Source organism: Camelina sativa, chromosome 14, assembly GCF_000633955.1.
Source record: "Camelina sativa cultivar DH55 chromosome 14, Cs, whole genome shotgun sequence".
Lineage (NCBI taxonomy): Eukaryota > Viridiplantae > Streptophyta > Magnoliopsida > Brassicales > Brassicaceae > Camelina > Camelina sativa.
This window is the reverse complement of record NC_025698.1, coordinates 3,110-17,309: the sequence shown is the minus strand read 5'-3', so window position 1 is coordinate 17,309 and position 14,200 is coordinate 3,110. Positions and strand designations below refer to the sequence as shown.

General features: G+C 42.5%; 3 protein-coding genes, 1 long non-coding RNA gene and 2 pseudogenes across 4 annotated transcripts in view; 1 reads left to right on the top strand and 5 right to left on the bottom strand.

Annotated features, from left to right (window-relative positions):
- The window catches only part of LOC104743089 (type III polyketide synthase A-like), a 3,351-nt gene extending 1,169 nt beyond the window's left edge, over nucleotides 1–2,182 (bottom strand). The window contains exons 1-3 of the mRNA XM_019235392.1: nucleotides 2,023–2,182; nucleotides 1,098–1,255; nucleotides 1–684 (exon numbers count right to left, since the gene is read on the bottom strand). Coding sequence (XP_019090937.1) covers nucleotides 1–684; nucleotides 1,098–1,255; nucleotides 2,023–2,182 — 1,002 coding nt within the window. The remainder of the gene's footprint in view (nucleotides 685–1,097; nucleotides 1,256–2,022) is intronic.
- LOC104738590 lies at nucleotides 4,362–4,959 on the top strand. Its single transcript, XR_759792.1, has 2 exons — nucleotides 4,362–4,472; nucleotides 4,566–4,959. It is a non-coding gene; the product is annotated as an uncharacterized LOC104738590 (long non-coding RNA).
- LOC109128620 (putative F-box protein At4g21240) lies at nucleotides 5,182–5,925 on the bottom strand. Its single transcript, XM_019235391.1, has one exon. The coding sequence runs from the start codon at nucleotides 5,923–5,925 to the stop codon at nucleotides 5,182–5,184; it is 744 nt and encodes a 247-aa protein (XP_019090936.1).
- Nucleotides 6,796–8,175, bottom strand: LOC104738591. Its single transcript, XM_010458746.2, has one exon. It carries the CDS (start codon nucleotides 8,082–8,084, stop codon nucleotides 7,011–7,013), a length of 1,074 nt encoding a protein of 357 aa, XP_010457048.1. The 5' UTR covers nucleotides 8,085–8,175; the 3' UTR covers nucleotides 6,796–7,010.
- On the bottom strand, nucleotides 8,583–9,682 carry LOC104738592 (annotated as a pseudogene).
- Nucleotides 9,695–13,970, bottom strand: LOC104738593 (annotated as a pseudogene).

The following is a 14,200-nucleotide window of genomic DNA, read 5'->3' as shown; positions in this document are numbered from 1 at the left end:
GTTCAGAATCGCAGGTCCCCCTGGATGAACAGCCCAGAACATGTCATTGAACTCCATCGACTCATCACCAGCCTTTCCCATCAGCTTCTTGCAGAACTCCTCTATGTTCTCCTCTATCTTCTGCGGGAGGTCTCGTCCTAGCTTGAAATTTATGCCTTCCTCTGACAACCTCCCGTCGATCACGTTCTGTGTCCCTGGCAAGAACTGCTGAACAGCATAGTGCAGCTCCATGAAAGGAGCTTCACACTCTTTCGGGTTAGCTCCGATGATCACAGCAGCTGCACCATCTCCAAACAGAGCAGCTCCAACTAGATCGTACGAACGAGCTTTGTTTGGTGGGCGAAACCCGAGAATGGTGGTTTCAGAGGTTGTGAGCAGAACACGGCTTCCCGGGTTGTTCTCAGCAATGTCTTTGGCCATGCAGAGGCCAGTCACACCTCCGTAGCATCCCAGAAAATAGAGCATCACTCTGTTCACGTCATTCCTCAGGCCTAGCTTCGCTGAGAGGTATAGGTCCCCACCAGGTAATCGGATCTCGCTCGAGGAGACGTAGACAATGTGAGTGATGTCTTCCACTGGCCTTCCCCATTGCTTGATGCAACCTAAATTGGCTTCCAATGCCATTTCCACAACCGCCTCGTTTGCAATTTCAAGCCTTTGCTTGATTGTTGGTGAACGTCCAATATGTCAGATTTGTGGTAAAACAGGACATCTTGCGTCTGATTGCTGGAATCGCTTTGATCACAATTATCAACGACCTAACGTAGCTCAAGTGTTTTCCTCCCTGCAAATCTCTGATGGTAATGACTGGGTCACTGATTCTGGAGCCACTGCTCATGTCACTTCCTCGACCAATAATCTGCAGTCTGCTTCAACTTACAATGGGAATGACACAGTTCAGGTTGGAGATGGCACTTTCATACCTATAACTCATTTTGGATCCGCTACCATTGCCTCTTCTGCAGGTAAGATCTCGCTACAAGACGTGTTGGTATGCCTAGATATGCAAAAATCTCTCATTTCTGTATCTAAATTGTGTGATGACTTGCCTTGTGGAGTTTGGTTTGATTCTAATAAGGTCTGTATTGTTGACATACCAACTCAGAAGGTGGTAGCAAAGGGTCCACGAAATAGAGGGTTATACACTTTGGAGAATCAAGAATTTGTGGCACTCTTTTCAAATCGACAATGTACAGCCTCTGAAGATACTTGGCACCATCGGCTTGGACATGCAAATTCTCAGGTTCTCCAACACCTCAAGAACAGCAAGGAAGTTAACATCAATAAGAGCAGAACAACCTCCATTTGTGAGCCTTGCCAGATGGGGAAGAATAGTAGATTACAGTTTTTTTGATTCGGATTCAAGAGTTTTTTGTCCCCTAGATCGAATTCATTGTGATCTTTGGGGACCCTCTCCAGTTGTATCTCGACAAGGGTTTAAATATTATGCAGTTTTTGTGGATGAATTCTCAAGATTTACTTGGTTCTATCCTATGAAAGCAAAGTATGAATTCATCTCTATATTCAAAATCATTGGTTGAAAACCAATTCAAGACTAGGATGAAAGCTTTTCAGAGTGATGGAGGAGGAGAGTTTACAAGCAATGCTCTTAAACAGTTTCTCTCAGAAAATGAGATAGTTCACAGAATATTTTGTCCCTACACTCCTCAGCAGAATGTAATTGCTGAAAGAAAACACAGACATCTAGTTGAGTTAGGCCTCACTATGTTGTTTCACAGTCACACTCCTCTACATCACTGGGTTGAGGCATTCTTCACAGCCAGCTTCATCACCAACCTTCTACCCTCGTCAACACTGAACAACTGCAGTCCATTTGAAGTTCTATTCAAAGAGAAACCTAACTATTCGATATTGAGAGTCTTCGGTTCAGCATGTTATCCTTGTCTTAGACCTATGGCAAATCACAAATTTGATCCAAGGTCTTTGCAGTGTGTTTTTCTGGGTTATCATACTCAATATAAAGGATATTGATGCCTATATCCTCCAACAGGAAAAGTTTACATCTCGAGACATGTTGTTTTTGATGAAAGTTGCTTCCCCTTTCAACAACAATACAACCATCTGCTTCCAACATATCAAACTCCCTTGCTTCAAGCTTGGCAAGCAGCATCACCACCTCAACAATCTGTTCATGCTCCGGTTCAGTCTCTGGTCTATCCATCATGAGGAAGTACACCAACAACAGGTTCAGAACCTGATGATATAACTACGAACATTGGTGAAACTGATAATTTGCCAAGTGAAAATGACGATTTGACAGGAGAAGACACTGAGAGTTCAGCTATTGAAGAAGAAATTCTTGAAAATCAAGAAGAAGAGCCACAAGAGATTAATGATCACCCTATGACTACTCGAGCAAAAGTAGGCATTCACAAACCGAATCCAAGATATGTCCTTACCTCATGATTTGTCCCTAAAGAACCAAAAAACATTACTGAAGCTCTAGCACATCCAGGCTGGAATGATGCAGCACATGACGAAATCACAACAATACACATGCTTCATACTTGGGACTTGACAGAGCCTACAGAGGATATGAACATCTTGGGTTGCAAATGGGTCTTTAAAACCAAACTTAGGCCTGATGGTTCTGTGGACAAGCTAAAAGCTCGACTAGTTGCAAAGGGCTTTGATCAGGAGGAAGGTCTAGATTATCTGGAGACATTCAGTCCAGTTGTAAGAACAACAACGATTCGCATGGTGCTTGATGTAGCGGTTGCTAAGGATTGGGACATCAAACAGCTTGATGTTTCTAATGCGTTTCTTCATGGAGAATTAAAAGAACATGTATTCATGCTCCAACCTCCCAGTTTCATTGATAAGGAGAGACCTTCTCATGTGTGTCGACTCACAAAAGCTCTATATGGCCTAAAACAGGCTCCGAGGGCCTGGTTTGATACTTTCAGCAAATATTTGATTGAATTTGGATTCACTTGCTGCAAATCTGATCCATCTCTGTTTACCTATCACAGAAATGGTAAGTCTCTGGTTCTGCTCTTATACGTTGATGACATGCTTCTTACAGGAAGTGATAACAGTCTAGTCGACACTCTGTTAGAATCTCTGAATAAAAGGTTCTCTATGAAAGATCTTGGAGCTCCCAGCTACTTCCTTGGTGTTGAAATCCAAAAGTGCAAGGACGGATTCTTTCTCCATCAAGCAGCTTATGCAAAAGACATTCTTTATCAGGCTGGTATGTCCGACTGCAATCCCATGCCAACACCACTGCCACAAAATCTTGACAAGATGAACTCTAAACTCTTTGTTGAGCCTACTTACTTTCGAAGTCTTGCGGGAAAGCTTCAATATCTCACAATCACAAGACCTAACATTCAGTTTGCAGTAAATTTTGTGTGTCAAAGAATGCATGAACCTACAATCTCTGACTTTGGTCTGCTCAAACGAATCTTGCGATACATTAAAGGTACGTTACAAATGGGCTTGTCCATAAAGAAGAGTTCTAATCTGTCTCTTTCAGCGTTTTGTGATAGTGATCACTCTGGTTGCAAGAAGACTCGTCGTTCCAAAACAGGATTCTGCATTCTTCTCGGTCCAAACCTGATCAGTTGGTCTGCTAGAAGGCAAGAAACAGTGTCGCATTCGTCTACTGAAGCAGAGTACAGGGCATTAACAGATACAGCTCACGAAATAACCTGGCTATCATTCCTACTGCGTGATCTCAGGATATCTCAACAGTTTCCAACCTTGCTCCAATGCGACAATCTCTCTGCAGTGTATCTCAGTACAAACCCTGCTCTTCACAAACGTTCAAAGCATTTCGACACTGACTTCCACTACATTCGAGAGCAAGTAGCATTGGGACACATTGAAACACAACACATACCAGCTCAGTTTCAACTCGCAGATATCTTTACAAAATCTTTGCCCAGGCGTGAGTTTGAGCATCTAAGACACAAACTTGGTGTTGGTGTTCCACCCACCACAAGTTTGAGGGAGAATATAAGTGATACATGTGAGCTGGGCCATAAGATAATCCAACAAGGAGGAAGCCCAATAAAAAAAAGCTGGTCAACACTCTCAAGTCATGCCAAAGACTGTACCTGCAAGTCCTCTACTACATAACCGATTTGGTGCACTGCAAGATAAGGATGAAGAGTAGTTGATCACAGCTGTCATGAGAGCTGATACAATGACTCATCTATTCTAGATTGTTCTCTTTGTTGTTATATAAGGCATTGTCCTCTTAGAGTGTAATCTCATCTTGAAATTATAATAAAGAATCAAGTTCTTCTAAAAGGTTTATATTTACTCTAGTGAATGCTATATATGCTTCTTTTATCAAATCTTGTGTCAACAACATTGGATAAAAAACAAGTGATGAGACTAAACTTTTTTGACAGCTCCGAGTTTGCCACAAGTTGACAAGCAGTTTGAGGAGAGAAGTGGTACTAGGCTCCACTAGTTTCGACGATCCCCCACAGTACATCACGGTAACATATATATACCTTTTAACAGTTGATGATTGGCTAAAGGCAAAAATCATATCTAAGAGATTCTTCCAACTGTTTAAAATGTGGTCGCAGAAGCTGAAATTGCTGTCGGAAAAAGACATAGCAGGGGCTCCTGCTCAGCCCTTCAAACCACAATACTGGTGAATTTGACACGGATTACGTCTCAAAATACTTTTAGTTGAAGGAAAAAAAAAAAAAAAAAAAACTAATATTGTTGCAATTGAAAGAAGAGTGGATAAGCAAACCAGCATATATACACTTGTCCAGAGACAAGACTTGGGATCAGGTGAGTAGATAGTTTAAGGAGAAGACTTTTTTTTTTGTTGTTATTGCATCTCTTTGAACCCCCAAAGCCTCACCTTTTGCTTATTTTCTTTATTTTTTATTCTTCATTTGGATCCCCTGTTATGTCGACTTAATGGAAAAGATTGAAGAAGCTAGCTTCTAGTAATTTGTTTTAAACCTTTTTTGGCTATTTATTGATTCAGTTCTGCTGTTAGTTATTTTTCAGTATCGATTTATATAGCTATCGTTGAGTTGGCAAAAGATTTGTCATAGTTTAATTCATTTAAAGCATCAGTAAGGATCATACAACATATATAACCCTTGAGATTTTTTTGGACAACAAAATAAAAAAGAAAAGCAAATACATATGATAGAGGCGAAACTAATAAAAATCATTATACATTTAAGAATCAGCTAAACCAAGGCTCTTCAGAGACATTATATTCTCGATGTGATTGGGAAAATAGTCATAGTTAAACATCTCCTTGAAGCCCGGACTCCCATAGTCATCACAGTAAGACCACTTGTGGTTAATTTCTTGGTAAGCAACTTGTCTTGTGCTGTTACTTTTGAGATCATGATACAAAGCACAAAACGGTTTCTTTTTATTTTTAGGCATATAAATAACTTCATGCGCATGAGTGACACCACTAAAATAGTGTTTGGAGGAGTGAATCATTTGATCATCATCATCAGTGGAAGGATCACGATTAAGAGGGTTTAAGTAGCTCAACGACCAATCTAATTTGCTTTTGGCTTCTTCAAGAACCCATAATCTGTTGCTGCGACAACAAATCCAAGCTAACTTTCCTTGGTAGTTTATCAGAGCATATGTGATGACATATCTGTCAAGACGACCACATGCACCATCGGGTTTTTTGATTGTATCAAATGTTTCTGATCTGACATTAAAACTCATAATAAAATTACTAAGGATCTCATGAAAATAAACAACTCCGTTGATGCATATTCCACCTTGGACAAGACTCTCACTATATATAACACCCGACTTGATGGAGTGTTTCAAGGGTATGTCGTCTTGGTCTTGGGAAATGCCAGAGGGAACTTTGATGACTCTCCACGATTCTTGAGCTCCCAACGTAAGAACTCTAATGTTTCCGCCCGGAGAATATTTATTACAAGACATAGCCAACACTTTATACTTTTGGTCGATGGGATCGTATCCGAGATAGCATAGTAGTGGGGAGTCGAAATGGAATTTAGGGTCCGGTAATACGACATGTTGTCTCAAGGACGGGTTCCAAACGGTGATGGTATATCTATTATCAGTAGAGAGCATCAAGCCGTTGATGGAGTTTCAAAATTCTACAGGTGATGGGCAAGGGGAAGGGACGATCTCCACCGAAAGCACCTACAAGTTCGGAGGAGGTCAGCATATGATATTTTCCCACCGGAGTGTAACGGTTTTGGGGGTCCTGGTGATAGGGGAACGAGAAGAAGACCCGCTCCATCCCATCTTCTAAGACACGCAGAAGAGACGGCCGAGCAGACGAGTGGACATTGAAAGACTTGATGAAATGAGGAGTGGTGGTGATGGATGACCACAGTTTCGACACGCTACGAAACCTCACCACAGATTTTGCAGGCAATCTTGATAGTATTTCCAACTCTAAATCAACGGGAAGATTCGGTGAAGCTCTCTCTTCCTTTTGCATTTCCATGGCAAAATTAAGCTTTCCCTTTTTTTTTTTTTTTTAATCTGTCTTTTTCTTTTTCTCCATATCTATGACCCATATGTATTATATATATTGGATTTCTTGACAAAAACTAATCTACAAAAAAAAAATCTTTAATTTTCTAGATTTCTTTAATTTTATATTTTCTAGATTTTTACATTAACTCAAAGCTCATCTAAGCATTGTTAGTTTTTTTCTTTCTTTCTTATCCAGAATAAAATAAAGGAAAAACACTAGTATTTCTATTGTTACGGATACTTTTATGAAAACAAAATCCAAAAAATCTTCTAGGCTTTAATTACAGCATGAATTCATCTGAGGAAAACAATCCAACTACAGTATCATCTTATTAAACTTTGGATTGGTAATATCTAAATGACCAAAAATCATTTAGATAGACTTTAAGTTATATATAGTCTCTATTTGATAGAGCAAATTATTACAGATTAACTCGTTATTATGGATCTAAAACGTGGCACGAGATTACAAAATGAAGGCTGGTTCACCGCACCCGGAGTAGAGAGTATATGATGATCTAGGCATCGGTAGTGGTAGGACCAGGATAAGCAGGAAGAGTCATGATCCGCTTGTCTACAACGGGACCTCCGACAGTGAAATGGTACAGACTCTGAAAGCTAGAGTCATTAATCCCGAGGATCTCATGAACCGGATCATCGAAATAGCACCCAATCCCGGTAGCAGAGATCCCCATTGCCTGTGCTTCCAGGTACAAAACTTGGCCAACAACACCCGTCTCCCAGAAGAGTCGAGGATACATCCATGAGCCCTTCTCCCGCAGCGCCGGTTCAAACCGAGCTATCATGCCTAAGCTGAAGCATCCATCCCCTGCAATGTCCTGATGACATGATAGTCCTTTGGCCAGCTTCTGGCAATCACCATCGGTGAGCTTGTAGAGAGGAAGATCATCGGGGCATCCATCAGGTTTCTTCCACTCAAAATCAGGCCTCGTAGCAGTCTTGAGATGGCTGAGATGATCCTCGTTTCTGACTAGGAAATACAAACCCTTTGGCAAACCCGAAACTCTGTGGACAAACAAGGCAAGATGAACCTCAGCAGAATCCCAAGGAAGAGCCCGAAACGGCAGCGCAAGTTGATCCCCTTGCCTTTGGGGCTGGCCGGAGCCGGAAGGGAGGCAGTGCATCAGTATCTGGTAAAACGCAGACTTGTCTATAAAAGTAACAGCGTCCATATCAACAGCACTTCTTCTCTTCCTAACAACTTGCCTGGCCGTTAACTCGTGATATGAACCCTGGCTGAAGAGAGCGCTGCTGCTTCTGAAGGAAGAAGCATCAATAGAAGTGGTGGAGATGGATGGAGGCTTTTCTACAGCCTTGGCAGTCTTATAGATGATGTCCCAGCAAAAATGCTCTTTACTCAGCTCATTGGGCTTCCCAATCCAATCTAGACTAGTTGGGAAGTCTCTAATGGCAGAGCTAATCCCGAGGTAGTCTAAGTCGATGATGATATCTCTGCTAGTTCCGTTTGGGAAGACGAGGAGCAAGCAGTCAGGATGCTCGGACTCAACCTCAGGGAGCTTACCTTTGCCTTTGCCTTTGCCTTCAAAAGAGGGAAAGTGAGGGAGGCCCATAAGCCTCTTGAGATAAGAGAGGTCGAAGAGGCCAAGCTCCTCCTCCACCTAATCATCATCATCATCCGATTCTTCTCTCCGACCTTTTTCTTTTTTTTTTTTTTTTTTCTGATGCAGCGAGGGGGAGACTTTCTTCTCTAAACCATCAAAACCAGAGGAGGATCATTGTACCGGCCCGGTTAAATTATGAACCGGCTTGACGGCTCTATCTGTAGTAGTGTTGTAATAAGAGCATTTTGATCTAAAAATATACTACTATAAGTTATATCACAAGAGTTATTTCATCCGTGATATGAATTTATTTATCTTTAAGTCAGTGTGATTTATTACTTCCAAATTATGTTTGTTCTTGATAGCTAAACAAGTATATATTATATCACTCTCTAAAACTACATATACTGGGTTTAGAGCACACAACTTATGGCTCGTTAAAACAGAGTAGTATAGCACTGCAAAAGGCGTAAAGAGTGTAATTCATATAAAATCCATACAAGTCTATATATAAATTCATGCACTGACTTAATTAATTGTATGTAAAGATCATCATTATAAACGAATGAAAGTTAAAGAATATATATATATGTGATTAGCAACTTAATGAATTAATTTTAGTCAGTCGTCAAGACCAGTCACCACTTGCGAGTTTTAACCATGAAGATGAAGTAGCGTTGTGATTATTGCCACCACCACCACCATCTCTCTGGATCATCCCTACGCTCATGGCCGTTGGATCGACGGAGTACTCTTGGCAAGCTAAGTTGAGATCGAGAGATGGTTGATCTAAGGCCTGAGGTCTGCCGACCGAATCGTGGAGTGACGACGTCGTCATACGAAGATAATTGGAAGGTGTCAGCCAATGGCATCTCTTGTGCCCTCCTAAGGCCTGTCCCGATGAGAATACGCGATGGCAGATGGTGCATTCGTGAGAGTTGCTGGATCTCTTTCTTGGGATATGAGCCGTCGATTTGTCTTCATCCTCCATCTCTTCTTCCTCCTCTTCCTCCTCGTCATCGTCTTCTTTGTATTCCTCTTCGTCTTCCTCTTCTTTATCTTGAGAGGCAAAACAGCCCTTCACTTTCTTGTGGCTTGCCCTGTGTCCACCCAATGCCTGATGCGACGTAAACACCTTCTTGCAAGCTTTGCATTGGAACACCTGAGCGGTTTTTTGCTTTTTGACGGTTTTCCCCTTACCATGTCCATGTTTATGATGATGATCTCCTCCGTGCGCTTCCCCTGAGTTGGACAACAACACAAGACAGTTGGCAAGCTCTTCATCTTCGTTTGGTGACAAGTTAAGATGCTTATGATGATGACTATCCGGCCTCTTCCATGGACGACGTGTCGACATGTTGTCCTCATCGTGTTGTCCTCGACTGAACATGACGAAATCAATGCACGATGAGTTCATGGTTCGTCGATGTCTCTCTCTGCCAAAGTGTCTCTGCGTGAATTAAAAAGGAGAATGAGCCCTTGTTTTTAGTGGAAGTAACGGGTTTGGTGTCTTCTTGTTTCTGTGGTTCCAAGTAGCTGAGTCCTTTCTTTTATGACACGTGTTTGCAACTTTTCTGACTTTTTCCAACATTCCTAGTCACATGCATCTTGTATAGATGTGGTTTAATTTAACAATACTCATTTCATGCTTACAATAAGTTTTATATATGTAACCAAATGTAAAATTACACATATATATGTATTTTGTTTCGCCACAATTACTCAGGGAGAGGTGAGGCTGCGGATGAGAAGGCCTTCGAAGGTGATTCCAGGTCCGAATGCTAAGCCAAGTCCCCACTCTTGTGCGGCCTCGCCTTTCTTCTTCAGCTCATCTCTCATATACTCCATCACATACAGTATCGTGTTGCTGCTCACGTTCCCGTAATTCACCAACGCCCTTCTGCTGCTCTCCAGCTTCTCTCTCTCCAGCTTTAGTTTTGTCTCCAGACGGTTCAGAATCGCAGGTCCCCCTGGATGAACAGCCCAGAACATGTCATTGAACTCCATCGACTCATCACCAGCCTTTCCCATCAGCTTCTTGCAGAACTCCTCTATGTTCTCCTCTATCTTCTGCGGGAGGTCTCGTCCTAGCTTGAAATTTATGCCTTCCTCTGACAACCTCCCGTCGATCACGTTCTGTGTCCCTGGCAAGAACTGCTGAACAGCATAGTGCAGCTCCATGAAAGGAGCTTCACACTCTTTCGGGTTAGCTCCGATGATCACAGCAGCTGCACCATCTCCAAACAGAGCAGCTCCAACTAGGTCGTACGGACGAGCTTTGTTTGGTGGGCGAAACCCGAGAATGGTGGTTTCAGAGGTTGTGAGGAGAACACGGCTTCCCGGGTTGTTCTCAGCAATGTCTTTGGCCACGCGGAGGCCAGTCACACCCCCGTAGCATCCCAGAAAATAGAGCATCACTCTGTTCACGTCATTCCTCAGGCCTAGCTTCGCTGAGAGGTATAGGTCCCCACCAGGTAATCGGATCTCGCTCGAGGAGACGTAGACAATGTGAGTGATGTCTTCCACTGGCCTTCCCCATTCCTTGATGCAACCTAAACTGGCTTCCAATGCCATTCCCACAACCGCCTCGTTTGCAATTTCAAGTCTTTGCTTGATTGTTGGTGAACCCTCTGTTGTTAGCTCAGGGTATTTATCCAGTATTTCTCGGGACAATACAGTGTAGCGCGTCTTCACGGTAGTGGTTTTGCCTAAACAACAGCACAAAACAATAGCAACCTTTCGGCATTTCAAAAGAGAGTATAGCTGAGTGGAAAAAATATATATATAAAGAGACTGAGGGCTTACACAAGTGTTCCAGCTTTNTCAGCCAATGGCATCTCTTGTGCCCTCCTAAGGCCTGTCCCGATGAGAATACGCGATGGCAGATGGTGCATTCGTGAGAGTTGCTGGATCTCTTTCTTGGGATATGAGCCGTCGATTTGTCTTCATCCTCCATCTCTTCTTCCTCCNTGATAAAGGCGTCATCACATTTGGTGTCTCGTAGAAATCCTTCTACTAGATTCTCCTGAGGAACGACTTGGCTTGGGAAGGCTTTGCCCAGAGCAAGTACTGTTGCCTTCCCTGGATTAGCGACACGCCTTGTGGATAGCTTCTCAACACCAGTCATCCTAGAATTTGACATCTCTATTCAAGCGGAGAAAGAAAAGAAAAAAAACTCAAGTAGTTATCGAGAAGAAAGATGGTGGATGCAGAATATCAGCAAAAGCAAGGGATTATAAAGGAAGAGTAGATGGTTTTCTTGGGGAGAGTTTGGTGCTGAAGAGTGAGGATCATGGAAAGAGAGACCTGGTTATTTTATTAGGGTTTGGTTTGGTGATTCTTTGACCTTTTGTTGGTTAGAAATGCAAAAAACACCATGACACCTATTTTCCAGGGATAAACAATAAAAACCTAATCTGCGTAGGTAATAGGTACCATGAAGGTGAAAGTTAGGAACAGAGAGTTGCAACGTTCGTAGAGACCTGTAACAGAGAAGATGAATACAAACGTGTTAATTTGCTGAAGGGCAAGAATTTTACATATGCCAATGGATAATTTTAGACACAAAAATTGAAAACGGATATAAAGAGAAAGGGAACCTCTTTAACAGAAACCAGATGCACGGTCTTACCTCCAGCTCAAGAAGATTTAAGTGGATATGCTTTGTTCTAATCCAGGGCAATCATCTGATATACTCATTGTAACCATCCTCTTTGACACAAACTGTAGTTCTTCCCACTTTCCAGCAGCCTCTAAGGAATTTTTCAGAATCAGATGGCAGCTAAGCTGTTGGTGGTTTCCCAGTTCTACTAAGTCATTGTATAAACTAAACGCTTCAGAGTGCCTCTTATGCTTACAGAGCCCTTCTATGACTGTGTTGCAGGTTTCAATATCTACCATTTGACTCTTTTCCAGACAAAACAGAACAAGTGTGTGCGCATCAACAAGTTTTCTGTTCTCGCATAGGAAATCAAGTAATTCGTCCAACTTAACCAAATACCCGTCATCATAAAGCAACCTAACAATCAGAAACGCCTTCTCCTTCTGTGCACTGCTAAAAAGCAATCTGACAGCATGCGTTGAAAGATCAATGTTCTGTCGTATTTGTTTTTCCAACATTAGCGTTACCAAGCCGAAGGACTCGTTAGCAAATTTCCTTTTCACAAGTTCTGCAAGTACAGAATGGAAAGTGGTTGCAAGCGGAAGATAAGAGCTCCTTAGCATCCTTTGCAGGGTATCGTGAGCAAGAAGAGCTTCACCTATCTTCAATAACCCATCAATCAATAACTCGTAGGTTTCAAGATCAGGTACAAATTCCCGCCTCAGCATGAGAACCAACAGCTCGTAAGCAGCCTTGAATTTACTTTCTCTGCAGTGACCCATGATCAAAGTCCTGTAAGAGGGTGGATCTTGCGCTCCTCGTTTCATCAGCTGCCTGAAAACTTTCTCAGCTTGTTTCGTTTTTCCATTGGCACATAAGTATTCGAACATCGGGTTATAAGCAGCAGCAAGAGGCAGGCATCCATCCTTGCCTAACAGTACTTCCTTCTCAAATAACTCAGTGAACAACCTCTCGGCTCTGTCAAATTCATTTCTCAGGCACAAAGTACGAATCAAAACACTATATGAAGCTGAATCAGGATGCAACTTGATATCCACCATTTCGTGGAACACCTTCATAGCTGCATCCAGATGTCCAGCATCGCAGTGAACTTTGATCAGAATATTAAAAGTGCAGGCATCTGGAGTGAAAGTGGTAAATGGATCATCCCCTCCATTCAAGATATCTTTGATTTCATCATACCTCTGAGCCTCCGAGAGCCCCTTGATCAGAGTATTGTAAGTAACAGCATTGGGTTTCAGCCCTCTACACAGCATTTGACGAAACACAAGCAATGCTTCATCAATATCCTGCTTCATACAATACCCTCGCAGCAGGGTAGTGTAACTAACAATGTTGGGATGCACGTCCGTAGCTTTCTTCATCATTCCATTCAAAACATTATGCGCAATCTTGACCTTGCCGGCTCTGCATAACCCATCGATGATGGTGTTATATGTAACAACATCAGGATCGCAATGATACGGCTCCATTTCCTTAAAAACCCGAAAGGCTTCGTCCACCATGGAATTCTTACAGAAGCCATTAATCAATATGTTGAAAGTAAAAGAGTCTGGGGTGACCCCGTAGGTACGACGCATTTCGTCGAACAAGTCATGGGCCATAGCAGTTCTGCCACGCTTAAGCAAAATAGAGAGAAGACTGTTGAAGGTGACCACGGAAGGCGAGATGCCCATCTTCTTCATGGTCTCGAACAGCTTCACTGACTCCTGGAAGAGCCCAGCGTTTCCGTAGCTCCTAATCAAGCTGTTAAAGTAGCGATCCTGGAGCTTAACGCAGCCATTAGACCTTTTCTCGATGGAGAACAAGAAATTGCGAGCGACATTGAGATTGCGAGCTCGACCTAAGAACTCTAACATGAGGAAAAAAGATTGGTCTTTGTGAGAGAAGCCCTTGCTGGAAACCCAGTCAAAGAACCGAAGACCATGGGAAGGGATCTTGATGAGACGCAGAGTTTGGAGAACGGTGGTTCTGGAGAGGGGTTCAGATGGATGAAGAGATGAGAGCCAAGACTCGAGTTCGTCGGACCACGCGTTAGAAGAGTTCACAGCACGCGCCAAGGACCTGGCGAGTTTTGATTTGGTAGACCCTCCTGCATTCGTGGATTTCGCTGGTTGAGAGTTGGAGACAAACAAAGCATGTACAAGTTTTTTAGGCACAGAAGAAACCATTGTTAGCCGCCAGCCAAATATGAAGAAACCATTGGTAGACCCTGCATTCGTGGGCGGCGACATCCCCCGCTTCTAAAACCTCCTGGTTCCCGGCCAAAGAAGAAGAAGACTATTCTTCTTCATTCTCTAACTAAAAGCCCAATCTAAATATGACCCAATGGGCTTATTTTTGCTCTTAAGGCCCAAACAGAGAGATACAGTTTCATACTAGTGTAGACCGTAGAGTAGTTAGTGTGCCTTAATTCTTCTTACTCTTAAGTCTCAAGTCTTAACTCTTAACTCTTAACTCTTAACTCTTAACTATCATCATATACGTACTTTATGGTAGTATT